Source organism: Oncorhynchus keta, chromosome 34, assembly GCF_023373465.1.
Source record: "Oncorhynchus keta strain PuntledgeMale-10-30-2019 chromosome 34, Oket_V2, whole genome shotgun sequence".
NCBI lineage: Eukaryota > Metazoa > Chordata > Actinopteri > Salmoniformes > Salmonidae > Oncorhynchus > Oncorhynchus keta.
In genome coordinates, this window is record NC_068454.1 from 69,635,758 (window position 1) to 69,661,290 (window position 25,533).

Consider the following 25,533-nt stretch of genomic DNA (forward strand, 5'->3'; position numbering starts at 1 on the left):
ATCAGAGCATATGTCCATGGAGGTATATGGAGGTATATGAGAACATCTGTAATCAGAGCATATGTCCATGGAGGTATATGGAGGTTTATGAGAACATCTGTAATCAGAGCGTATGTCCATGGAGGTATATGGAGGTATATGGAGGTATATGAGAACATTTGTAATCAGAGCATATGTCCATGGAGGTATATGGAGGTATATGAGAACATCTGTAGTCAGAGCGTATGTCCATGGAGGTATATGGAGGTATATGAGAACATCTGTAATCAGAGCGTATGTCCATGGAGGTATATGGAGGTATATGAGAACATCTGTAATCAGAGCGTATGTCCATGGAGGTATATGGAGGTATATGAGAACATCTGTAATCAGAGCATATGTCCATGGAGGTATATGGAGGTATATGAGAACATCTGTAATCAGAGCGTATGTCCATGGAGGTATATGGAGGTATATGGAGGTATATGAGAACATCTGTAATCAGAGCGTATGTCCATGGAGGTATATGGAGGTATATGGAGGTATATGAGAACATCTGTAATCAGAGCATATGTCCATGGAGGTATATGGAGGTATATGAGAACATCTGTAATCAGAGCGTATGTCCATGGAGGTATATGGAGGTATATGGAGGTATATGAGAACATCTGTAATCAGAGCGTATGTCCATGGAGGTATATGGAGGTATATGGAGGTATATGAGAACATCTGTAATCAGAGCATATGTCCATGGAGGTATATGGAGGTATATGAGAACATCTGTAATCAGAGCATATGTCCATGGAGGTATATGGAGGTATATGAGAACATCTGTAATCAGAGCGTATGTCCATGGAGGTATATGGAGGTATATGGAGGTATATGAGAACATCTGTAATCAGAGCATATGTCCATGGAGGTATATGGAGGTATATGAGAACATCTGTAGTCAGAGCATATGTCCATGGAGGTATATGGAGGTTTATGAGAACATCTGTAATCAGAGCATGTGTTCATGGAGGTATATGGAGGTATATGGAGGTATATGGAGGTATATGGAGGTATATGAGAACATCTGTAATCAGAGCATGTGTTCATGGAGGTATATGGAGGTATATGGAGGTATATGAGAACATCTGTAATCAGAGCGTATGTCCATGGAGGTATATGGAGGTATATGAGAACATCTGTAATCAGAGCGTATGTCCATGGAGGTATATGGAGGTATATGAGAACATCTGTAATCAGAGCGTATGTCCATGGAGGTATATGGAGGTATATGAGAACATCTGTAATCAGAGCATATGTCCATGGAGGTATATGGAGGTATATGAGAACATCTGTAATCAGAGTGTATGTCCATGGAGGTATATGGAGGTATATGGAGGTATATGAGAACATCTGTAATCAGAGCGTATGTCCATGGAGGTATATGGAGGTATATGGAGGTATATGAGAACATCTGTAATCAGAGCATATGTCCATGGAGGTATATGAGAACATCTGTAGTCAGAGCATATGTCCATGGAGGTATATGGAGGTATATGAGAACATCTGTAATCAGAGCATGTGTTCATGGAGGTATATGGAGGTATATGGAGGTATATGGAGGTATATGGAGGTATATGAGAACATCTGTAATCAGAGCATGTGTTCATGGAGGTATATGGAGGTATATGGAGGTATATGAGAACATCTGTAATCAGAGCATATGTCCATGGAGGTATATGGAGGTATATGAGAACATCTGTAGTCAGAGCATATGTCCATGGAGGTATATGGAGGTATATGAGAACATCTGTAATCAGAGCATGTGTTCATGGAGGTATATGGAGGTATATGGAGGTATATGGAGGTATATGGAGGTATATGAGAACATCTGTAATCAGAGCATGTGTTCATGGAGGTATATGGAGGTATATGGAGGTATATGAGAACATCTGTAATCAGAGCATATGTCCATGGAGGTATATGGAGGTATATGAGAACATCTGTAGTCAGAGCATATGTCCATGGAGGTATATGGAGGTATATGAGAACATCTGTAATCAGAGCATATGTCCATGGAGGTATATGGAGGTATATGAGAACATCTGTAATCAGAGCATATGTCCATGGAGGTATATGGAGGTATATGAGAACATCTGTAATCAGAGCATATGTCCATGGAGGTATATGAGAACATCTGTAATCAGAGCATATGTCCATGGAGGTATATGGAGGTATATGGAGGTATATGAGAACATCTGTAATCAGAGCATATGTCCATGGAGGTATATGGAGGTATATGAGAACATCTGTAATCAGAGCATATGTCCATGGAGGTATATGGAGGTTTATGAGAACATCTGTAATCAGAGCATATATCCATGGAGGTATATGAGAACATCTGTAATCAGAGCATATGTTCATGGAGGTATATGGAGGTATATGGAGGTATATGAGAACATCTGTAATCAGAGCATATGTCCATGGAGGTATATGGAGGTATATGAGAACATCTGTAATCAGAGCATATGTCCATGGAGGTATATGGAGGTATATGAGAACATCTGTAATCAGAGCATATGTCCATGGAGGTATATGGAGGTATATGAGAACATCTGTAATCAGAGCATATGTCCATGGAGGTATATGGAGGTTTATGAGAACATCTGTAATCAGAGCGTATGTCCATGGAGGTATATGGAGGTATATGGAGGTATATGAGAACATTTGTAATCAGAGCATATGTCCATGGAGGTATATGGAGGTATATGAGAACATCTGTAGTCAGAGCGTATGTCCATGGAGGTATATGGAGGTATATGAGAACATCTGTAATCAGAGCATATGTCCATGGAGGTATATGGAGGTATATGGAGGTATATGGAGGTATATGGAGGTATATGAGAACATCTGTAATCAGAGCGTATGTCCATGGAGGTATATGGAGGTATATGAGAACATCTGTAATCAGAGCATATGTCCATGGAGGTATATGGAGGTATATGAGAACATCTGTAATCAGAGCGTATGTCCATGGAGGTATATGGAGGTATATGGAGGTATATGAGAACATCTGTAATCAGAGCATATGTCCATGGAGGTATATGGAGGTATATGAGAACATCTGTAATCAGAGCGTATGTCCATGGAGGTATATGGAGGTATATGGAGGTATATGAGAACATCTGTAATCAGAGCGTATGTCCATGGAGGTATATGGAGGTATATGGAGGTATATGAGAACATCTGTAATCAGAGCATATGTCCATGGAGGTATATGGAGGTATATGAGAACATCTGTAATCAGAGCATATGTCCATGGAGGTATATGGAGGTATATGAGAACATCTGTAATCAGAGCGTATGTCCATGGAGGTATATGGAGGTATATGGAGGTATATGAGAACATCTGTAATCAGAGCATATGTCCATGGAGGTATGTGAGAAAATCTGTAATCAGAGCATATGTCCATGGAGGTATATGGAGGTATATGAGAACATCTGTAATCAGAGCATATGTCCATGGAGGTATATGGAGGATATATGAGAACATCTGTAGTCAGAGCATATGTCCATGGAGGTATATGGAGGTTTATGAGAACATCTGTCATCAGAGCATGTGTTCATGGAGGTATATGGAGGTATATGGAGGTATATGGAGGTATATGGAGGTATATGAGAACATCTGTAATCAGAGCATGTGTTCATGGAGGTATATGGAGGTATATGGAGGTATATGAGAACATCTGTAATCAGAGCATATGTCCATGGAGGTATATGGAGGTATATGAGAACATCTGTAATCAGAGCATATGTCCATGGAGGTATATGGAGGTATATGAGAACATCTGTAATCAGAGCATATGTCCATGGAGGTATATGGAGGTATATGAGAACATCTGTAATCAGAGTGTATGTCCATGGAGGTATATGGAGGTATATGGAGGTATATGAGAACATCTGTAATCAGAGTGTATGTCCATGGAGGTATATGGAGGTATATGGAGGTATATGAGAACATCTGTAATCAGAGCATATGTCCATGGAGGTATATGAGAACATCTGTGATCAGAGCGTATGTCCATGGCCACAGGAAGATGATTTGTAGTGTGGATGCACTCTTTAAAAAAAAAAAAAACATCTTTAATTGAGTTTTTTCAGGGTGTGCTGTAGCCCCCTCAGCACTCCTACTAACCGCGTCTATGCATATGTCAACCATGTGACCGTTTCTCTCTCTGTCTGATCAGGGCACCACAAACCAGACCTGCATCTCCTGGGACGAGAGTGACAGGTAAGGCCTTTGTTCATTTCCTTTGGTGATTCACTCATGTGCCTGCCGGGCTGACCCTAGACGCTGCCAGACTGCAGTGTGGAGCCTGGGGGTGGAACTGCCTGAATCAACTGAATAATAGGACCTCTATGATCCTACATGGCTCTGAAAACAGAAATAGAATTACTAGAATGGACATCCTCATTCAAGTCAATTTACCATGATGGGTGGACTCGCCGCCAGGATGTAAGGTAAGAAGTGTACCCATAACCAGGAACTAAAGTCATTATATTTCTATGGTGGACCCTTCCTGGCTCTGAAACACCTGCTGGTGTGGACCATCACAGTGAGGGATAGAACCTTGGGAGACGGCCTCACATCACCTCATCTCCCACTGTGACTGTGTGTTCCGTGACTGTTTCTCATCTTGACAAAGTGCCCATGACACACACTGACCCTGTAGAAAGGTGCTGAGTTTGTCAGACGGTTCCGGAGCTCCTCTCTGTGGGTGACGGGAGATGGGACGGGGCTGACACTAACCCCCACGCTGCTAACACTGCGCCGACAGTGATGCAGGATGTAGAAAATTAAAAGTGTCGCTCACAGCTTCCTCTCCTGGGCAGCCGCGCACACGAACCAAGAGGGATGACTGGAGAGTGCTTTGGGATCTACTGAGACAGACAAAGATAGAGGGAGAGAGTGTATATATGTGTAGTAAGAGAGAGAGAGAGACAGAGAGAGAGAGAGAGAGAGAGAGACAGACAGACAGAGACAGATCGAGAGAGAGAGAGACAGATCGAGAGAGAGAGAGAGAGAGACAGATCGAGAGAGAGAGAGGGGGGGGAATGCATTACACAGTTCAATTGCACAGCTAATGTGGGTCTGTTTTGCACACTCTTCATATGCTTCATACACTTAAGTACCCTTTTTGTTTTAAAACCCAAAACAGAGACAGCGAGTGAGTGTGTGAGAGAGAGAGAGAGAGAGAGAACAAGAGAGAGAGCGAGAAAGAGAGAGCGAGAGAGAGAAAGCACAATGTGCCCATAGGCCTTATTGCAATGCAGGTTGGACATTTGCATTTAGATAAGTGCCTACACTTGTGTTACTGAAACGAGGCATAGAACAGAGCGATATTTTGCCTCAAGAAAAAGTTGAACCAGGTAAATATAGACCAAGAGAGAGAAAGAACGACCGAACAATGAGGGAAGAGGAGAGAGACAGGGTTGAGAGAAAGCAAGAGGGATGTATAGAGGATATAGGAAGATGGATAGAGAGGCAGAGCGAGAGAGAGGCAGAACAAAACAAAATCTAATCTAGCTTCACCCACCATGTTGGGGAGTGTGGGGAGAGAACGGGGAGGCGAGGGAGGGGGTGGGGAGTGACATGTTCTAAGCAAAATGTAAATCCATCTTGGACAGCAGCTATGATTAATGACTTAATTTTGGGGGGAGAAATTGAAATGTGAGGTGTCCTTGTCATGGTGGTGTCTTGTTGATAAGGGCTGTGAGAGAGAGAGGCAAGCGGGTGTGAGACAGGTGGTCTTCTCTCCTAGGGCTCACACTTCGGTCTGGGGCGGGGGACCAATAAACAACAGCAGTGTTGCCATCCTGGCCTGCAGGTTGGCATTTATTGTAATGAATCTTGCCCTGGAGGCAGCTCTGCAGAGAGGTCACTGGCTCGCACAGACACAAAGTTATAAAATCTGATTTCCAACCTAACCCTAAACTTAACTTTAATCTTAACCACAGTGCTAACCCTAATGCCTACACCCTAACCTTATATTAAGATCAAGTGGAAATCGCTCAGTTCTGCTCCAGGGCAAGATTCATAATAATAAACGTCAACCTGCTCCTGACCTGGCCCAGTTACCCTCCCTACCTTATTTCTCCTCGCACACCTCCAGTTCTTTAGAAACCCACAATGTGATTTGTTCCCTTTACAGTTAGTTCCTTGAATTTAGCTTCCCCTGTTCTTTAATCTGTCTGTTGGTTTTAGTTAATGCATCATTTATTATGATTTCCATCGCTGGGCGTTATAGCACCAGACTAAACCATTTCTGAAATAATGTCAAATATTCGTCTGGGCTTGATTGAGCTTGTCTTGCTGGTTAATGGAACCAATAGAAACATTGGAAAAGTTGCCAACCCTGCCCATCTGGCTCTGTAGGTAGACTAGAGCAAACGCTAATATTATTTGAACCCAGGGATGTCTGGGATGTTGTAGCGGTCAGGCAGGCCCTGCTGTCCCATTCATTCATGTGGTCCTGGCCTGTTGTTGGCAGGGACCATTCACACATGCCGTGCTGCTGGACCGCCACCCAAATTATCCCATCAGACCGCGGTGAGGCCTGTGTGTGTGTGTGCGTGTGTGCGTGTGTGCATGTGTGTGTGTGTGTGTGTGTGTGTGTGTGTGTGTGTGTGTGTGTGTGTGTGTGTGTGTGTGTGTGTGTGTGTGTGTGTGTGTGTGTGTGTGTGTGTGTGTGTGTGTGTGTGTGTGTGTGTGTGTGTGTGTGTGTTGCTGTGGCTTGCTGTGTGGTTGGGAGAGAGGCCTAATCGTGTCATCCACAGAGACTCTGCGCTGAGTTATAATATTGGATTTCTGTTAGGGTGATGTGCTAATGTTAGCACTGAGCCTACTCCTGGGGCTACAAGACTGTACTACTCTCTCTCTCTCTCTCTCTTTCTCTCTCTCTCTCACTCTCGCTCTCTCTCTCTGCTCGTCATGGTTTTCACCCCTCAGCACTCTCCAACCAGATGCACCATGGATAACCCTATCAAGGGCTGATGTGAGGTGGCCCTGTTAGAGGCCATGGTGTGTTGTGATGAGATGTCCTTGGCCCTGAGGTACAGACCTGGGTTCAAATAGTATTGGGTTTCTTTCAAATACTTAATTTGCTCTTGATTGAGCCTGCCTAGCTCAATGGAACCACTAGAAGAATCAACACAATGCAAACCCTGCCCCACGGGCTCTCCAGACTGAAGCAATGAAATGCTTCAAAGTATTGGAAAGAACACAACTACAATTTGAACCCAGGTCTGCTGAAGCACAGTCCCAGGCTGTCACTGGTTTGTTGATTTGTTGGTTGGTTAACCCTGGGGGCTGCTGTGTGTTCCTGGTGCCACTAGCCCCAGAGACCTGTAGGGGACCATGTTCCCCCAGTCTTGATGAATCCCTTTGGGGACCACTCTGTTTGGGAAGAGGATGTAAGGGCTCACTTGAGATGGATGGAGTGTGACATCACCAATGTGCCAACCAGCATCACTGTGCCATGGGAGAGAGAAACACACAACTCCCATGAAGACATGAGGAAACAATAACCATTGGGTCATTCTCTGTGCACCTGCAGTCAGACCAAAATGAAGAGAGGAGTAAAACTGAGCCATGCACAAAACAAGAAAAGTCTTCTTTGTTATTTAAACCAACTGGTTTTGGCGTGTTGTCTTTGTCAGGGTTTTAGAACAGCTGTGTGGTAACGTAGCCACTTGTGGAAGGTCTGATGTTGTAAACAACAATTAAATAGTTGTGCTCTGGTATTTCAGCACCATGCATAGTGGGAAAATATGGTTTCTGATATTTGGAGTTCAGCACCACATGGCAGTGGACAGCGTACAGGCAATGCAATGTCACTGGCCACCGAGAATACCCCATTCAATGAGGGAAGAGGCCTGCAAGCAAGATGTCTAGAGGGGAAGGCTCCCCATGAACTCCACGCTAAGCTGTTAGGCAATGTTGTTTTTGAATGTTAAAACTTTAGAATTGTTAGTAATGCTTTATAGTAAGTGGGTAAAAGTTTAGTCAATCCAATAAACAGTGAGTGACAAAGTGGTGTGGATTTAGCCTGGTCCATTTAGGGTCATTAAGACTTAGAAAAATATGGTATCTGTCAAAGTTCAGAGAAAATTCACAATTCACGTTTTGATTAATATGCTCAACTGAAGAATGGTGAACAATATAACAGAAAAATGAACTACATGTGTCTTTAAAGTGCTTTCTTATTGGGTTAGAATTTAATTTATTGTTGATGTATTGTCCAGTATGCTACAACAAAGGCCTCGACCAGGCCATCAAAAACCTATTTACCTGTAAATGGAAGTCAGGATGGCATTACAGCCTCATGAAGTACTGTAAAATGGGTTCACGCAATAAAACATGTTTTCCAGCTGATTAATTGTATATTAGGTACACAAATATGATCTCTTTAGCTTTTAAATTGTTCCACCAAAAACGCAATCTAAATCGAGGGATACATAATGAGATTCAATAATAACTTAGATTTGCATTATTATTATAATTTTTAAAATTATCATTATTGTTGTTGTTGTTATTACCCCCATTGCTATTGTTTGTTTTTGGGTCATTTGTGAATTCCACCTCTATATTGCAATAACCTGGCCAAGCAGAAACCTGAGCAGCACGGCGTCTGGCTCACAGATAACCTTTCATCACCATTTTCACTGCGTTTTCTGCGCTCTTGCTCGATAACCGCGAAGATGCAAAAGGGGATTTGGAATTAAATAGCTGGTGTCTGTAACGTGGTGGGGGATTTGACTAGCTTTCCCCCGTTTTTATTCACCGCAGCGCTCTCTCTCTTTTCCCGCAGCTCTTCGCTGCTCGGATCGTGGTCTGCCAGGGGCTGCAGAGCCGTGCCTGTCGACTCATTGAGAACCAAATGCGTGTGTAACAGACTCTCAACCTTCGCCATTTTAGCACGGCTAAATCCTGACATGGTAAGTCCGAAAACTTCCTTCATTATTTTATGTTAGTGTATCCGAATCGAGGTGCTTGTGTATGTATCTCACGGGTTTAGTGGAAAAGGGCGTCATTGCCATTCGGTATAAACAGAGCCCTCGCGCGCTCCCGCCCTCTCTCTCTCTCCTCTCCTGCTTGAGACACGCAGATGCCATTCAGCAAGGGCTCTGTGTATTCTCAAATAAAGAATTTGGGCATCTTTCAAGTCGTCCCACCGAGCAGAAAGGGGAGATTTGTGTCGAGATGACACATTTTAGTCGAGGTACATTCAGTTTATATATTCCAACTGCAAAATGACCTTGTTGACTATTGATTTGCATACATTACATGCTGAATGAGAAATTGTAAGGCTATGTGAATACTTATTTTAGGGTTTTAGATATTCAGCTATTATTATAATCATGTTAAGAGTCCTTGCATATTTCATGTGAACACTGTCCAATGTAACATAGTAACATATTATTCCAGCATTTTGACAAATGAAATAATATTTCCCTGCACATGTCTCCATTGGAATGCTGCTATGCTCCATGTATGCTGCCTAAATATCCTCCAATGATGCATTTACATAAAATGGGCCTAAAATTACAGAACAAATCACAGATAATCAGTATTTGATTCCAACTGGGGAAAAATAGGTGTGTTAATATGACAATATCTTCGTAAATCCAGTGATGGATCAAACCACTCAAATGTGGCCCAGATGAAAAGGCCAGTACTGTCTTTGTGAGGAAGTGTTCATTCAGAGTGATTAGTTATTATTAGACTGGAAACTGCCTCTGAAGCAGTTGTTCACTAGTTGCCCTGGTAACAGTATGGAGGGTACCAAGGGCTCTTAAAGCTATAGAAGACCCTGTACTAATTCACCACCACAGCCTCTGCGCTGTGTGGCCTAGATAGAGGGAAGGGAAGAACGGATGGATGGATGAAGGGAGGGATGGAATAACATTACGTTACCCAAAATATTCAGACAGATGAGACATTTACCCGTTTTAGATATGCATGTGGTTTTATATGGCTGTTCCCAAATACTACATCAAAAGGAGGGGATGGGGATGAGAAAATGTGCACCTGCAAGCAACGGACAGGCTTGATTTGATGGGTCTTAGTAAAGCAAATAAACACGCCAGTCTTTCGCCCTGAGAATCTGCAGCTGTGCGTTTGATGTTCTGTATCTCTCTCTTCTTCATCTCTGTCTCTCTCTTCCCCATCTCTGTCTCTCTCTTCCCCATCTCTATCTCTCTCTTCCCCATCTCTGTCTCTCTCTTCTTCATCTCTGTCTCTCTCTTCTCCCTCTCTGTCTCTCTCTTCTCCATCTCTGTCTCTCTCTTCTCCATCTCTGTCTCTCTCTTCTCCATCTCTATCTCTCTCTTCTCCATCTCTGTCTCTCTCTTCTCCATCTCTATCTCTCTCTTCTCCATCTCTCTCTTCTCCATCTCTATCTCTCTCTCTTCCCCATCTCTGTCTCTCTCTTCTCCCTCTCTATCTCTCTCTTCTCCATCTCTATCTCTCTCTTCTCCATCTATGTCTCTCTCTTCTCCATCTCTATCTCTCTCTTCTCCCTCTCTGTCTCTCTCTTCTCCATCTCTATCTCTCTCTTCTCCCTCTCTGTCTCTCTCTTCTTCATCTCTGTCTCTCTCTTCTCCATCTCTGTCTCTCTCTTCTCCATCTCTGTCTCTCTCTTCTCCATCTCTGTCTCTCTCTTCTCCATCTCTGTCTCTCTCTTCTCCATCTCTGTCTCTCTCTTCTCCCTCTCTGTCTCTCTCTTCTCCCTCTCTGTCTCTCTCTTCTCCATCTCTGTCTCTCTCTTCTCCCTCTCTGTCTCTCTCTTCTCCCTCTCTGTCTCTCTCTTCTCCATCTCTGTCTCTCTCTTCTCCATCTCTATCTCTCTCTTCTCCATCTCTGTCTCTCTCTTCTCCATCTCTGTCTCTCTTCTCCATCTCTGTCTCTCTCTTCTCCCTCTCTGTCTCTCTCTTCTCCCTCTCTGTCTCTCTCTTCTCCATCTCTCTCTCTCTTCTCCCTCTCTGTCTCTCTCTTCTCCATCTCTGTCTCTCTCTTCTCCCTCTCTGTCTCTCTCTTCTTCATTTCTGTCTCTCTCTTCTCCATCTCTGTCTCTCTTCTCCCTCTCTGTCTCTCTCTTCTCCATCTCTGTCTCTCTCTTCTTCATCTCTGTCTCTCTATCTTCTCCATCTCTGTCTCTCTCCTCCATCTCTGTCTCTCTCTTCTCCATCTCTGTCTCTCTCTTCTTCATCTCTGTCTCTCTCTCTTCTCCCTCTCTGTCTCTCTCTTCTCCATCTATGTATCTCTCTCTTCTCCATCTCTGTCTCTCTCTCTTCTCCATCTCTGTCTCTCTCTCTTCTCCATCTCTGTCTCTCTCTTCTCCCTCTCTGTCTCTCTCTTCTCCCTCTCTGTCTCTCTCTTCTCCATCTCTATCTCTCTCTTCTCCATCTCTGTCTCTCTCTTCTCCCTCTCTGTCTCTCTCTTCTCCCTCTCTGTCTCTCTCTTCTTCATCTCTGTCTCTCTCTCTTCTCCATCTCTGTCTCTCTCTTCTTCATCTCTGTCTCTCTCTCTTCTCCCTCTCTGTCTCTCTCTTCTCCCTCTCTGTCTCTCTTCTCCCTCTCTGTCTCTCTCTTCTCCCTCTCTGTCTCTCTCTTCTTCATTTCTGTCTCTCTCTTCTCCATCTCTGTCTCTCTTCTCCCTCTCTGTCTCTCTCTTCTCCATCTCTGTCTCTCTCTTCTTCATCTCTGTCTCTCTATCTTCTCCATCTCTGTCTCTCTCCTCCATCTCTGTCTCTCTCTTCTCCATCTCTGTCTCTCTCTTCTTCATCTCTGTCTCTCTCTCTTCTCCCTCTCTGTCTCTCTCTTCTCCATCTATGTATCTCTCTCTTCTCCATCTCTGTCTCTCTCTCTTCTCCATCTCTGTCTCTCTCTCTTCTCCATCTCTGTCTCTCTCTCTTCTCCATCTCTGTCTCTCTCTTCTCCATCTCTGTCTCTCTCTTCTCCCTCTCTGTCTCTCTCTTCTTCATCTCTGTCTCTCTCTCTTCTCCCTCTCTGTCTCTCTCTTCTCCATCTCTATCTCTCTCTTCTCCATCTCTGTCTCTCTCTTCTCCCTCTCTGTCTCTCTCTTCTTCATTTCTGTCTCTCTCTTCTCCATCTCTGTCTCTCTTCTCCATCTCTGTCTCTCTCTTCTCCATCTCTGTCTCTCTCTTCTCCATCTCTGTCTCTCTCTTCTTCATCTCTGTCTCTCTCTCTTCTCCCTCTCTGTCTCTCTCTTCTCCCTCTCTGCCTCTCTTCTCCCTCTCTGTCTCTCTCTTCTCCCTCTCTGTCTCTCTCTTCTTCATTTCTGTCTCTCTCTTCTTCATCTCTGTCTCTCTCTCTTCTCCATCTCTGTATCTCTCTTCTCCCTATCTGTCTCTCTATTCTCCCTCTCTGTCTCTCTCTTCTCCCTCTCTATCTCTCTCTTCTCCATCTCTATCTCTCTCTTCTCCCTCTCTCACACTCCCTCCGTCTTCCCCTCGTCCATCCTACAGCTAAGATTATTCAGCCAGGGGGGGATGATCTTGGAAGTGTGTGTTTGTGTGTGTGTGTGTGTGTGTGTGTGTGTGCACCTCTGCAAGATGTTTACAGATCATCACTTGCTATACACCCACAGAAGCAGTTGCTATCCTTATTGCACACAGCTGCACATATGCATACAGTTACACATACTGCACACACACACAGTTACACATACTGCACACACACACACACACACACACACACACACACACACACACACACACACACACACACACACACACACACACACACACACACACACACACACACACACACACACACACACACACACACACACACACACACACACACACACACTGTTTATTTGGCGTGTGCCTGTGCAATGGGTAGCAGTAGTAGTAGCATCATGTGTTAATAGCACTTCTCAAGTGATTTCTGCTTCTCCCCCCCATTCTTCCTTCCATCTCTCTACCTCTATTCATCCCTCTCTCTACCTCTATTCATCCCTCTCTCTACCTCTATTCATCCCTCTCTCTACCTCTATTCATCCCTCTCTCTACCTCTATTCGTCCCCCTCTCTACCTGGGCACTCGACAGGCTATTTCACAGCAGTGTCGCATTCTGGGGGCTTTTAGATGCCCTAAGAGAAGCATATTGTGGCAATTATATTCACCTGGTTCTGTGCCAGGAGAGAAGGGCACTCCTTTTCCTCCTTCTCCCTCTCATCCCCCCCCTCTCTTTCTTCTTCTTCCTTCCTCCCTCCTGCCATGCTAGTTGGTTTGTGAGACAGCCATGGTTACGGAACAGGCTAATTATTCCTGCAGCAACACTTGCCACATTCTGAATGGCGCAGCCCCTCTCCTCTCCTCTGTCTGCAGCTAGCCTCATACAGCCCCAGAATGACAAACACCCAGTCTCCCACTGTCTCTCTTCTACCCCTTTATCCCATCTTCCTCTCCCTCCTGCTTAGTCATTTTCTCACATCCTTTTCCTCTGCTGCTTTCTCTGCCTCTCTCTCTCTCTCTCTCTCTCTCTCTCTCTCTCTCTCTCTCTCTCTCTCTCTCTCCACATAGTAGGTCCCTGTCCCGCCCCTTTATCATTCCCTCTCTTCATCTCTCCTCTCCTGTCTTCTGTAATGTTACCATGTTCAGTCAATCCTACTCAGCTGCAGGCTGTAGAAGGAAAGAGAGAGAGAAAATGCACTGCAGTCCCAAACCTGAACCCAGCAGGCTTGTGTTTTCGGGAATCGGATGAATGAATGAATGTGTGTGTGTGTGTGTGTGTGTGTGTGTGTGTGTGTGTGTGTGTGTGTGTGTGTGTGTGTGTGTGTGTGTGTGTGTGTGTGTGTGTGTGTGTGTGTGTGTGTGTGTGTGTGTGTGTGTGTGTGTGTGTGTGTGTGAGAGAGAAAGACAGACAACTCTTTCTTAGAATGTGTCATGGGTCTGTGAGTACGCAGTTCACACACCTACAGACCTGCCTTTGACCATGTAGCCCATAGTAGACCTCTAGATAGTAAGACATAGATCAACTAACTCAGAACTAACGCAGAACCACAGAACAGCTTTGTGTTTCCCATTATATCAGAGAGACTGTTCCTCATGCTGTAGCTTCACCAGTACTCATTCATATATGTATGTTTCTTTAGATGCTATCAATCCTACTTGGGTTTGAGTCACATGCAGTCAGATACAGAGTACAGTGGAAGGTCATGATCAAAGCCAAAGTTTGACTCTACACACTAGACACACCCAGGCTAGGTATCATTGAACTACTGTTTCCATGGTGATTCCCAGAAAATCTTGATGGTGTTGGATAGCTGTTAACACTATGATACTGTATGTATACCTGTATATCTGCATTGATACAGGACAGCAACCAACAAATCAACATCACCATTTAGCCATTTCTGAAGGCAGTTTTGGTTCAACTCTGGGATAACGTAGCCTCTTCCGGATGGGAAGTCTTTGGTTCAACTCTGGGATAACGTAGCCTCTACCGGATGGGAAGTCTTTGGTTCAACTCTGGGATAACGTAGCCTTTACCGGATGGGTAGTCTTTGGTTCAACTCTGGGATAACGTAGCCTCTACCGGATGGGAAGTCTTTGGTTCAACTCTGGGATAACGTAGCCTCTACCGGATGGGTAGTCTTTGGTTCAACTCTGGGATAACGTAGCCTCTACCGGATGGGTAGTCTTTGGTTCAACTCTGGGATAACGTAGCCTCTACCGGATGGGAAGTCTTTGGTTCAACTCTGGGATAACGTAGCCTCTACCGGATGGGAAGTCTTTGGTTCAACTCTGGGATAACGTAGCCTCTACCGGATGGGAAGTCTTTGGTTCAACTCTGGGATAACGAAGCCTCTTCCGGATGGGAAGTCTTTGGTTCAACTCTGGGATAACGTAGCCTCTACCGGATGGGTAGTCTTTGGTTCAACTCTGGGATAACGTAGCCTCTACCGGATGGGAAGTCTTTGGTTCAACTCTGGGATAACGTAGCCTCTACCGGATGGGTAGTCTTTGGTTCAACTCTGGGATAACGTAGCCTCTACCGGATGGGAAGTCTTTGGTTCAACTCTGGGATAACGTAGCCTCTACCGGATGGGAAGTCTTTGGTTCAACTCTGGGATAACGTAGCCTCTACCGGATGGGAAGTCTTTGGTTCAACTCTGGGATAACGTAGCCTCTACTGGATGGGTAGTCTTTGGTTCAACTCTGGGATAACGTAGCCTCTACCGGATGGGAAGTCTTTGGTTCAACTCTGGGATAACGTAGCCTCTACCGGATGGGTAGTCTTTGGTTCAACTCTGGGATAACGTAGCCTCTACCGGATGGGAAGTCTTTGGTTCAACTCTGGGATAACGTAGCCTCTACCGGATGGGAAGTCTTTGGTTCAACTCTGGGATAACGTAGCCTCTACCGGGTGGGAAGTCTCTGTCTGTCTCACGAGGCGATTGCACTGTACGTGATTCTCATCACACATCCCTGCTCTGCCATTAGTGGAGACAGAGAGGGCTGTAAAAGTTACTCGGTCTCGGCGGACATTGTTCCATTCGGCTGCACTCGTAATCTTTTTCCTTCAGACAGAGAGAGAGAGGGGAACTCACCGCAGTGCAGATTAATCAAAGGATTTAATTCACTTGGCCCTCTAGCACACATCAAACCTGGAAACAAGACAGACTATAAACTCCAATTATCTTCTGCTTGAGGGTGGAATGCACAACCATAGAATAGACGCCCCTACCCCATCCCTGTCATAAGACTGGCGTTCTCCCTTCCACCTGCATCTCACCTCTAGCTACCTCAACACCACCTCAACCCCCCCCCCCCGCCCATTCACCTACATCCACCCCCAACACCACCTCAACCACCCCCCGCCTACATGGCGACCCTCCATCCCTATCCCTTCCCATCAGACCCATTCACCTACATCCACCCCCAACACCACCTCAACCCCACCCCCCTGCATGGCAACCCTCCATCCCTATCCCTTCCCATCAGACCCATTCACCTACATCCACCCCCAACACCACCTCAACCCCACCCCCTGCATGGCGACCCTCCATCCCTATCCTCCCATCAGACCCGTTCACCTACATCCACCCCCAACACCACCTCAACCCCACCCCCTGCATGGCGACCCTCCATCCCTATCCCTTCCCATCAGACCCATTCACCTACATCCACCCCCAACACCACCTCAACCCCACCCCCCTGCAGCGACCCTCCATCCCTATCCCTTCCCATCAGACCCATTCACCTACATCCACCCCCAACACCACCTCAACCCCACCCCCTGCTGACCCTCCATCCCTATCCCTTCCCATCAGACCCATTCACCTACATCCACCCCCAACACCACCTCTAGCAAACCTTAGGAAAGACAGCTGCCCTTAGAACATGTTTCCTTTAATCAAGCTAGTCTTTTAGAGTAAGCAGACTTCATTAAGCAACACTCCTGAACATGGGCTTCTTGAACATCCTCTAGTCTACAGGTCACACCCACATGTTGGATATGGCTTGCTGTTAGCACTGCTGTGTAGAGCACACAATGGTATATTGGGGAACACAGTCAACACACACGCTTGGCCTGCATTGGGAGAGTGGCATGCCAGTGCTCAGGATGACATGCATGGGAGCCTGCAGGCTGCACTGCTCCCTCAGATAGATACACTGTCTGCCAGCTTTCACGCTGTTCAGGCCACAGCAGGGAACACTCGTCAGTCAGTGCTGCTAAGCATGTATGAGTCAAGTCTGGGAATTGTGTCTGAAATACACACACAGACACGCTCTTAAACACACAGACACACACACCGGTGAGATGCATGAAGCAGACGCAGGGTTAGTGGGTTGCTGCAGCCTTCCTTCCATCACTGCCTCTGCTGCCACGCTACCGTACCGAAATCCTGCATCACCATGACAACTAAAATAATGGCTGCTGCGGGAACATGGAGACGGCGATCTGTTGTTGTCGATGCTTTCACAGGAGGTTTGTCTTGCTGTGTTTCATAGTAGAACGTTTGAATCTGTCTGAATCAGACTACACGTCTGACAAAATAATCTGTCAAAATGTGCTTCATGGCCTTCAGCTAAGAATCTTTGTGGTGATTAACCTTGGAGTCACCTTGCTCCATATCCAGCCAAGGCCCAAACAGCAGCCTGCCTGCCTGCCTTTCTCCAGCTACCTGCTCTTTTTATCAAAGATACCAGATATACCTCTGTACACGGCACTGCGCATGTCTGTGTGTGTGTGTGGGTGGGGGGTCCTGTGTGTGTGGCTGTTTTAGTTTTGCAGTCATGAACCAGGAGAGTGGAAGAAAGAATCTGCTCTTAAAAGGAGAAGAGGACAGCTTCTTTACATGTCTTTACAGTCCTAACAGTCTGTGTGTTGACTGTACGTGTGTCTCCTGCAGAACATGGATAAAATGCAGCTTCCTTCTGTGACGCTGATGGTGGGCTGTGGAGTCTCCTCTCTCACCTTGCTGCTCCTCATCATCATCTATGTGTCGGTCTGGAGGTGAGAACACATTGACTCTGGTCTTTTGTTTCGAGTGGTATCTGAGTAGTTACTATGCCCAGCTGACCTGTATTAGGCTGGTTTGGTTACACATCCTCCATAGTTGCTTGAACCGTGCTGGAAATGACAAAGTAGACTAAATCTGAGCCAGCATAGTGCGGTTCAGGTTGGCTTGATAGTGTGAAAAGGCTAGAGCTTTTGAACCGTTTAAGTGAAGGAAGTATTGGTGTGGCTGTTGATGGTTGACGGTCAACTGGGAAAGGTGTGGACCCCTCAACATGTTGTCTCTCCTCAGGTACATTCGCTCCGAGCGCTCCGTCATCCTCATCAACTTCTGCCTCTCCATCATCTCCTCCAACGCCCTCATCCTCATTGGTCAGACGCAGACACGGAACAAGGTAAGAGCCAATGAACAAGCTGTATCTTACCACGCACTCTCTCAAGGTCTTGTAAAGATCCTTTACTCACATCTCTCCATCTCTTCTTCTCTTCCCTGTTCCCTCTTTCAACCCCCCTCACACTCTCCTTCTTTCTCCCCCTCTTGTTCTCTTTCTCCCTCACTCTCTGTCCCTCTCTTCCTATCTTGTGTTCTCTCCCTCTCTCAGGTGATCTGCACGTTGGTCGCTGCTTTCCTGCATTTCTTCTTCCTGTCGTCGTTTTGTTGGGTTCTGACAGAGGCGTGGCAGTCATACATGGCCGTGACTGGCCGGCTGAGGAACCGCATCATCCGCAAGCGATTCCTGTGTCTGGGCTGGGGTGAGGATGCTGGGGGCAAGGGGGGAGATCAGTTTTATCTGTTTCTCTGTCTGTCCATCTGTGTGTCCGTCCCATCCCTACCCAGTACTGACCCTTCCCCCTCCTCCTTCTTAGGTCTACCTGCTCTGGTTGTGGCAGTCTCTGTGGGTTTCACCAAAGCTAAGGGATATGGCACCGTCAACTAGTGAGTCTGCTAACCCTGATATTGTTGCTTTGTGTCTCCCTTTGTCTAGACAAATGTACTTTTGTCTCTCTGTCTTTCTGTATCTTTCTTTCTATATACCTGTATACCTCCAGAACTCTCTTCTTCTTAACCTTCCCATATTGGATTAGCTAACTGTTTAAAGAGCATTTAAGACGTGTGATACAGAATCCTTATACGTGGGGGTTGTATTTGTGTGAATTGAGTGCTGGTATCTGACTTGACCTCTTCCTCTCCTCGCTCTACCCCTCCCTCCTTTTCTCTCTTTCTTACACCATCTTTTTTTTAAAACAATGTATCCATCCCTTTTTTCTCATGCCACCTTTCTTTCTTTTCATTTTGTCTTCTCTGGGTGTCACTCTCTCTTCCTGCCTTTTTCCTTTCCTCCTCCTCCCTCTCTTCCTCTTTCTCTCTCAGCTGCTGGCTGTCTCTGGAAGGTGGTCTGCTTTATGCGTTTGTGGGACCGGCTGCCGCTGTAGTCTTGGTACTTCCTATCTCTCTGTCTCAGCCTCTATTTGTCTGAGAAACCTTTGTTGCTTTACTGATCTTAGATTAACATTTAGCCACAGAAATATGTCAGATACTGTAACGTTTATCTTGACCTAACCGTAAACTTACCATTTTGACTTAATGCAGTCAACATACGACATACTACTTACTATTGGTTATAGCCAGTCAATACATACATTACATTACATTATCTTAACTAACATCTTCATCAACCATGTATAGTCATCAATGGACCCTATGTGCAAGATTGCTACCACTTGTCTAACTACATGTTATTACCTTGACTTAGCAGTTACAACTTTATATACACTACCATTCAAAAGTTTGGGGTCACTTAGAAATGTCCTTGTTTTTGAAAGAATAGCACATTTCTGGTCCATTAAAATAACATGTAACACAATGTAGACATTTTACAAATGCTGATGCTCCAGAAACTCAACTGGTCTAAAGAAGGACAGTTTTATTGCTTTTTTAATCAGGACAACAGTTCTCAGCTGTGCTAACATAATTTCAAAAGGGTTTTCTAATGATCAATGAGCCTTTTAAAATGATAAACTTGGATTAGCTAACACAACGTGCCATTAGAACACAGGAGTGATTGGTTGCTGATAACAGGCCTCTACGCCTATGTAGATATTCCATTAAAAATCATCCGTTTCCAGCTACAATAGTCATTTACAACATTAACAATGTCTACACTGCATTTCCGATCAGTTTGATGTTATTTTCATGGACGAAAAAAAAAAAAAATTCTTTCAAGAACAAGGAAATGCCTAAGTGACCCCAAAACCTTTGAACGGTAGCGTACATACTGCAGCTTTCATATGTAAAGCTATTCTCTTTATGTGTGGAACTGACATAATTCACATGCATGCATCATACTCATGTCTGTAGTCCCATGTCAGACTGACAGAGTGGTTGTAGAGTTGTTCTCTGTATCTGGCTGCTTCGTTCACATCTCTCTTTTCTCTCTGACAGGTTAACATGGTTATCGGGATTCTCGTATTTAACAAACTGGTGTCCAAAGACGGCATTACTGATATGAAACTGAAGGAGAGGGCAGGGTATGCCTTATCCTACCACACATCCATCTCACTGGTCCACCAATCACCAGCCGGGGGGCATACGCTTGGGGGTGGGGCTAGTGATGCCATTGGCTCTCGCGTTTAGAACGCAGGAGAAGAAGAAAGAGTCAGATGAGGAAATTGCTGAGTTATTTTTTTTGGAAGACAGAGTTTAGAAACGGGAGATAAAAGCTGGGGAATAGGAGCACAGACAAAAGGAGAGAGGGAGAGAGAGAAAGAAAGAGCGGGAGGAGAGATATCTTGAGAGCAGAGAGAGAGAGAGGGAGGAGAGATATCTTGAGAGCAGAGAGAGAGAGAGAGAGAGAGAGAGAGGAGAGATATATTGAGAGCAGAGAGAGGGAGAGAGAGGGATGAGAGATATCTTGAGAGCAGAGAGAGAGAGAAAGAGAGAGGGAGGAGAGATATATTGAGAGCAGAGAGAGAGAGGTGAGATATATTGAGAGCAGAGAGAGAGAGGTGAGATATATTGAGAGCAGAGAGAGAGAGAGAGAGAGAGAGAGAGAGAGAGAGAGAGAGAGAGAGGTGAGATATATTGAGAGCAGAGAGAGAGAGAGGTGAGATATATTGAGAGCAGAGAGAGAGAGAGAGAGAGGTGAGATATATTGAGAGCAGAGAGAGAGAGAGAGAGAGAGAGAGAGAGAGGTGAGATATATTGAGAGCAGAGAGAGTGAGAGAGAGAGAGAGGTGAGATATATTGAGAGCAGAGAGAGAGAGAGGTGAGATATATTGAGAGCAGAGAGAGAGGTGAGATATATTGAGAGCAGAGAGAGAGAGAGAGGTGAGATATATTGAGAGCAAAAGAGAGAGAGAGAGGTGAGATATATTGAGAGCAGAGAGAGAGAGAGAGAGAGAGGTGAGATATATTGAGAGCAGAGAGAGAGAGAGAGAGAGAGAGAGAGTGAGGTGAGATATATTGAGAGCAGAGAGAGAGAGAGAGGTGAGAGAGTGAGGTGAGATATATTGAGAGCAGAGAGAGAGAGAGAGAGAGAGTGAGGTGAGATATATTGAGAGCAGAGCAGAGATATATTGAGAGAGAGAGAGAGAGAGAGAGAGTGAGGTGAGATATATTGAGAGCAGAGAGCAGAGAGAGAGAGAGAGAGAGGTGAGATATATTGAGAGCAGAGAGAGAGAGAGAGAGAGAGAGAGAGAGAGAGGTGAGATATATTGAGAGCAGAGAGAGAGAGAGAGAGAGAGTGAGGTGAGATATATTGAGAGCAGAGAGAGAGAGAGAGAGAGAGAGAGGTGAGATATATTGAGAGCAGAGAGAGAGAGAGTGAGATATATTGAGAGCAGAGATATAGGAGAGCAGATATATTGAGAGCAGAGAGAGAGGTGAGATATATTGAGAGCAAAGAGAGAGAGAGAGGTGAGATATATTGAGAGCAGAGAGAGAGGTGAGATATATTGAGAGAGAGAGAGAGAGAGAGGTGAGATATATTGAGAGCAAAGAGAGAGAGAGAGGTGAGATATATTGAGAGCAGAGAGAGAGAGAGAGAGAGAGAGAGGTGAGATATATTGAGAGCAGAGAGAGAGAGAGAGAGAGAGAGAGAGAGAGAGAGTGAGTTGAGATATATTGAGAGCAGAGAGAGAGAGAGAGAGAGAGAGAGAGAGAGGTGAGAGAGTGAGGTGAGATATATTGAGAGCAGAGAGCAGAGAGAGAGGTGAGAGAGTGAGGTGAGATATATTGAGAGCAGAGAGAGAGAGAGAGAGAGAGAGAGAGAGAGGTGAGATATATTGAGAGCAGAGAGAGAGAGAGAGAGAGAGAGAGAGAGAGGTGAGAGAGTGAGGTGAGATATATTGAGAGCAGAGAGCAGAGAGAGAGAGAGAGGTGAGAGAGAGAGGTGAGATATATTGAGAGCAGAGAGAGAGAGAGAGAGTGAGGTGAGATATATTGAGAGCAGAGAGAGAGAGAGAGAGAGAGAGAGAGAGAGAGAGAGAGAGAGGAGAGATATATTGAGAGCAGAGAGAGAGAGAGAGAGAGTGAGGTGAGATATATTGAGAGCAGAGAGAGAGAGAGAGAGAGAGAGAGGTGAGAGAGAAAGGTGAGATATATTGAGAGCAGAGAGAGAGAGAGAGAGAGGGAGAGGTGAGATATATTGAGAGCAGAGAGAGAGAGAGAGAGAGAGGTGAGATATATTGAGAGCAGAGAGAGAGAGAGAGAGAGAGAGAGGTGAGATATATTGAGAGCAGAGAGAGAGAGAGAGAGGTGAGATATATTGAGAGCAGAGAGAGAGAGAGAGAGAGAGTGAGGTGAGATATATTGAGAGCAGAGAGAGAGAGAGAGAGAGAGGTGAGAGCGGGGAAATAAAAAGGAGCAGATATTGAAAGGAATATGCGGATGTTTTTATAATACAGAAAGTGATCAATGATTGGAAGATTTGTAAAGGATGAGGTCTGACAGAGAGGCATAGAAGAAGAGAGGAGCGAGGGAGGGTGGGGAGGGAGGGAGATATAAGAAAAGGGAAGATTGGAGTGGTTATCGGACCCTGCCATTAAGAAACAAGATGGCGCATCAGTGCTCATCTCATGGCTATCATATTGGTTTCATTATACTCTGCCATATACTGTATGTTGCTTTTACACATTCACTCAGCTTCTCTTCATTTGCAGGTGTTGCTATATAATGTACATTTCTGTATATCCATCTTTCTCTTTTTTTTTGTTTGGTTGATTGTTTTATAGGGAAGGGGAGCAGGGGCCCTATGGGTATAGAGTAGAGACCTCAGAGATCACTCAAAGCACACGATAATGTCATGTGTTTGATTTATTGTTCACCGCTAATGGTGTCTCTACGTCCATAGAAATTGGTTTATTTTCTGTTGTGTTTGTTAAAAAATGCTACTCACTATAGTATGAAACATACTCCATCTGATACATCTGTTGTGTTGGAGATGGGGTTTTACCACAGCCATACTACAGCCAAGTTCCTGAGACAGGATGGAAGGTTTTCAACCTTCTTCAACCATGTATACTAGTCTTAAAGGCTGCTTTGTTTATATATACTACTGCTACTTAATACAGACAGTAGCATGTGCAGTTCAATACTCGCCAAAGTTGTGAGAGGTCACCTTTAGTCCCTATATAACCCCAGGGTTGACCTTTGACCTCTTGGTGACCCCTGCTCCCCCCTTCTCGCAGGCTTCTGATCTGTGCCCTCATTGGCCATAGTTAGTACATCCAACTGTATTGTTGTTTATTTATGTATTTATTTTCTCTGAACAACATGTTTGCCTCTCTGCAATGATCTATTCTTGAACTGTACAAGTTTGTTTTTTGCTGTCTGAAACGTTCTTTTTGAGTTTGCACAGAATCCCCCCTCTCTCTCACTCAGGGCTCCTCCTCTCCAATCAGGAACACCTCAATCTCAGCTCCCCCTTTCCACCTCGTCACTTATTCGGTAAAACATCTGCCCCCTCCCACTGTTGTTGATTTGTATTGGCTATCAGCCCTGCTCATGGCCCACCCACTAAATCTCCTCCCCCTGGCTTTAGCGCTCTCTGATTGGCTTAATATCCCCTCCTTACACTCTGATTGGCTTAATACTCCCTCCTCACACTCCCCTACTAGTAGAATTGTAGAATCTCTTTCCCTGCTGTCAATATCCCAGCTTCCATCTAAAACCAGCTAGACAAGAACTAGATGTATAGAGTAACTATAAACATAAACTGCAGTGCAAAATCTAGAACAGAGTTGTGATCCATAGTTCTGTTCAAAGTTGTCACATTACTAAGATACAGAATGAATAGTGACAGAAGTATAGGACATGGCACAGAGTAGTATATGAAATGGTGTGTGTATGTTCGTGTGTGTTTAGATGTGTGAGTGTGTGCTTTGGCCTGTGTGTTTGTGAGCATTCGATTACACAGTGGGTACTGGGGGGTTGTTTAAGGGTTGTTTTACACCGATGTTACGCAGAAGACCACTGGGCTATCAGTGATGCCTGGACAGAGGGGAGAGGGGGCAGAGGTGGCACCAGAAGACTGGATACATGCACAACACAGTAGGATACCATGGTATTCTCTGATATTATACTCACTGTTTCGGCCACCTCTGCTCCCTCTGCCTTCTCAAGGATCAAATTAAGCATACGTAGACTGAGAGGTGGAGGGACTGTGGGGAGGGGCAGGGTGGATACGTAGACTGAGAGGTGGAGGGACTGTGGGGAGGGGCAGGGTGGATAAGTGGACTGAGAGGTGGAGGGACTGTGGGGAGGGGCAGGGTGGATACGTGGACTGAGAGGTGGAGAGACTGTGGGGAGGGGCAGAGTGGATATGTGCACTGAGAGGTGGAGGGACTGTGGGGAGGGGCAGGGTGGCACTGCAGAGTGGATACATGGACTGAGAGTTGGAGGTACTGTGGGGAGGGGCAGGGTGGCACTGCAGAGTGGATACGTGGACTGAGAGGTGGAGGGACTGTGGGGAAGGGCAGAGTGGATACGTGGACTGAGAGGTGGAGGGACTGTGGGGAAGGGCAGAGTGGATACGTGGACTGAGAGGTGGAGGGACTGTGGGGAAGGGCAGAGTGGATACGTGGACTGAGAAGTGGAGGGACTGTGGGGAAGGGCAGAGTGGATACGTGGACTGAGAGGTGGAGGGACTGTGGGGAAGGGCAGAGTGGATACGTGGACTGAGAGGTGGAAGGACTGTGGGGAGGGGCAGAGTGGATACGTGGACTGAGAGGTGGAGGGACTGTGGGGAGGGGCAGGGTGGATACGTGGACTGAGAGGTGGAGGGACTGTGTGGAGGGGCAGGGTGGATATGTGGACTGAGAGGTGGAGGGACTGTGGGGAGGGGCAGGGTGGATACGTGGACTGAGAGGTGGAGGGGCTGTGGGGAGGGGCAGAGTGGATACGTGGACTGAGAGGTGGAGGGACTGTGGGGAGGGGCAGAGTGGATACGTGGACTGAGAGGTGGAGGGACTGTGTGGAGGGGCAGGGTGGATACGTGGACTGAGAGGTGGAGGGACTGTGGGGAGGGGCAGAGTGGATACGTGGAAAACAGAAGCCTCTTTTCCCCCTCGCCTTTCAATAGCTAACATGTTTAATCAAGATAATTATTGATTGCTAGATGGTGTGCCTAATTGGGCACGGTGTACTGTAGCTCCGCTCTCTCATATCTCAGAGATTTAGATGTACACTCACTGCCTGGTGAGGCTCTCTCTCACTTTTCTCCACCCCTAAAATTAGAGACTAATTGGAGGGGAAAATGGAAACAGACAGGAGAATAGAGGACAAGACAGGAGAGAAGAGGAAAGGCCAACTGTAAAGCCATCCAGGCAGAGCTGGTGGGGTGTACTGTTTCCTCCTTCCTCCTTCCAGGAAGTGTTAGCACTGTGTTAGGAGGTTGCTGTTCAGTTACTTTAACCCTAGTTGTCACTATACAGACTGGCTCCTCCCAGGCTCACTGGAAAAAAGTGGCAATTGTTACAGAGTGGACGATCCATGTGAAAGAAATACCAGTATAC

The 25,533-nt window shown here is 45.7% G+C and overlaps 1 protein-coding gene across 8 annotated transcripts in view; it reads left to right on the forward strand.

The window, feature by feature from the left end:
• LOC118371076 (adhesion G protein-coupled receptor B1-like) overlaps positions 1 to 25,533 on the forward strand; it is a 126,110-nt gene that overhangs the window by 91,738 nt on the left and 8,839 nt on the right. For 7 of the 8 annotated variants that reach the window (XM_052494583.1, XM_052494587.1, XM_052494589.1 and 4 more), the window contains 8 exons: positions 4,215 to 4,258; positions 8,838 to 8,964; positions 17,414 to 17,517; positions 17,813 to 17,915; positions 18,123 to 18,273; positions 18,388 to 18,457; positions 18,893 to 18,959; positions 19,964 to 20,049. In XM_052494583.1, coding sequence (XP_052350543.1) covers positions 4,215 to 4,258; positions 8,838 to 8,964; positions 17,414 to 17,517; positions 17,813 to 17,915; positions 18,123 to 18,273; positions 18,388 to 18,457; positions 18,893 to 18,959; positions 19,964 to 20,049 — 752 coding nt within the window. Of the gene's footprint in view, positions 1 to 4,214; positions 4,259 to 8,837; positions 8,965 to 17,413; positions 17,518 to 17,812; positions 17,916 to 18,122; positions 18,274 to 18,387; positions 18,458 to 18,892; positions 18,960 to 19,963; positions 20,050 to 23,401; positions 23,468 to 25,533 lie in introns of all 8 variants that reach the window. The other variant, XM_052494588.1, reaches the window with a different exon arrangement.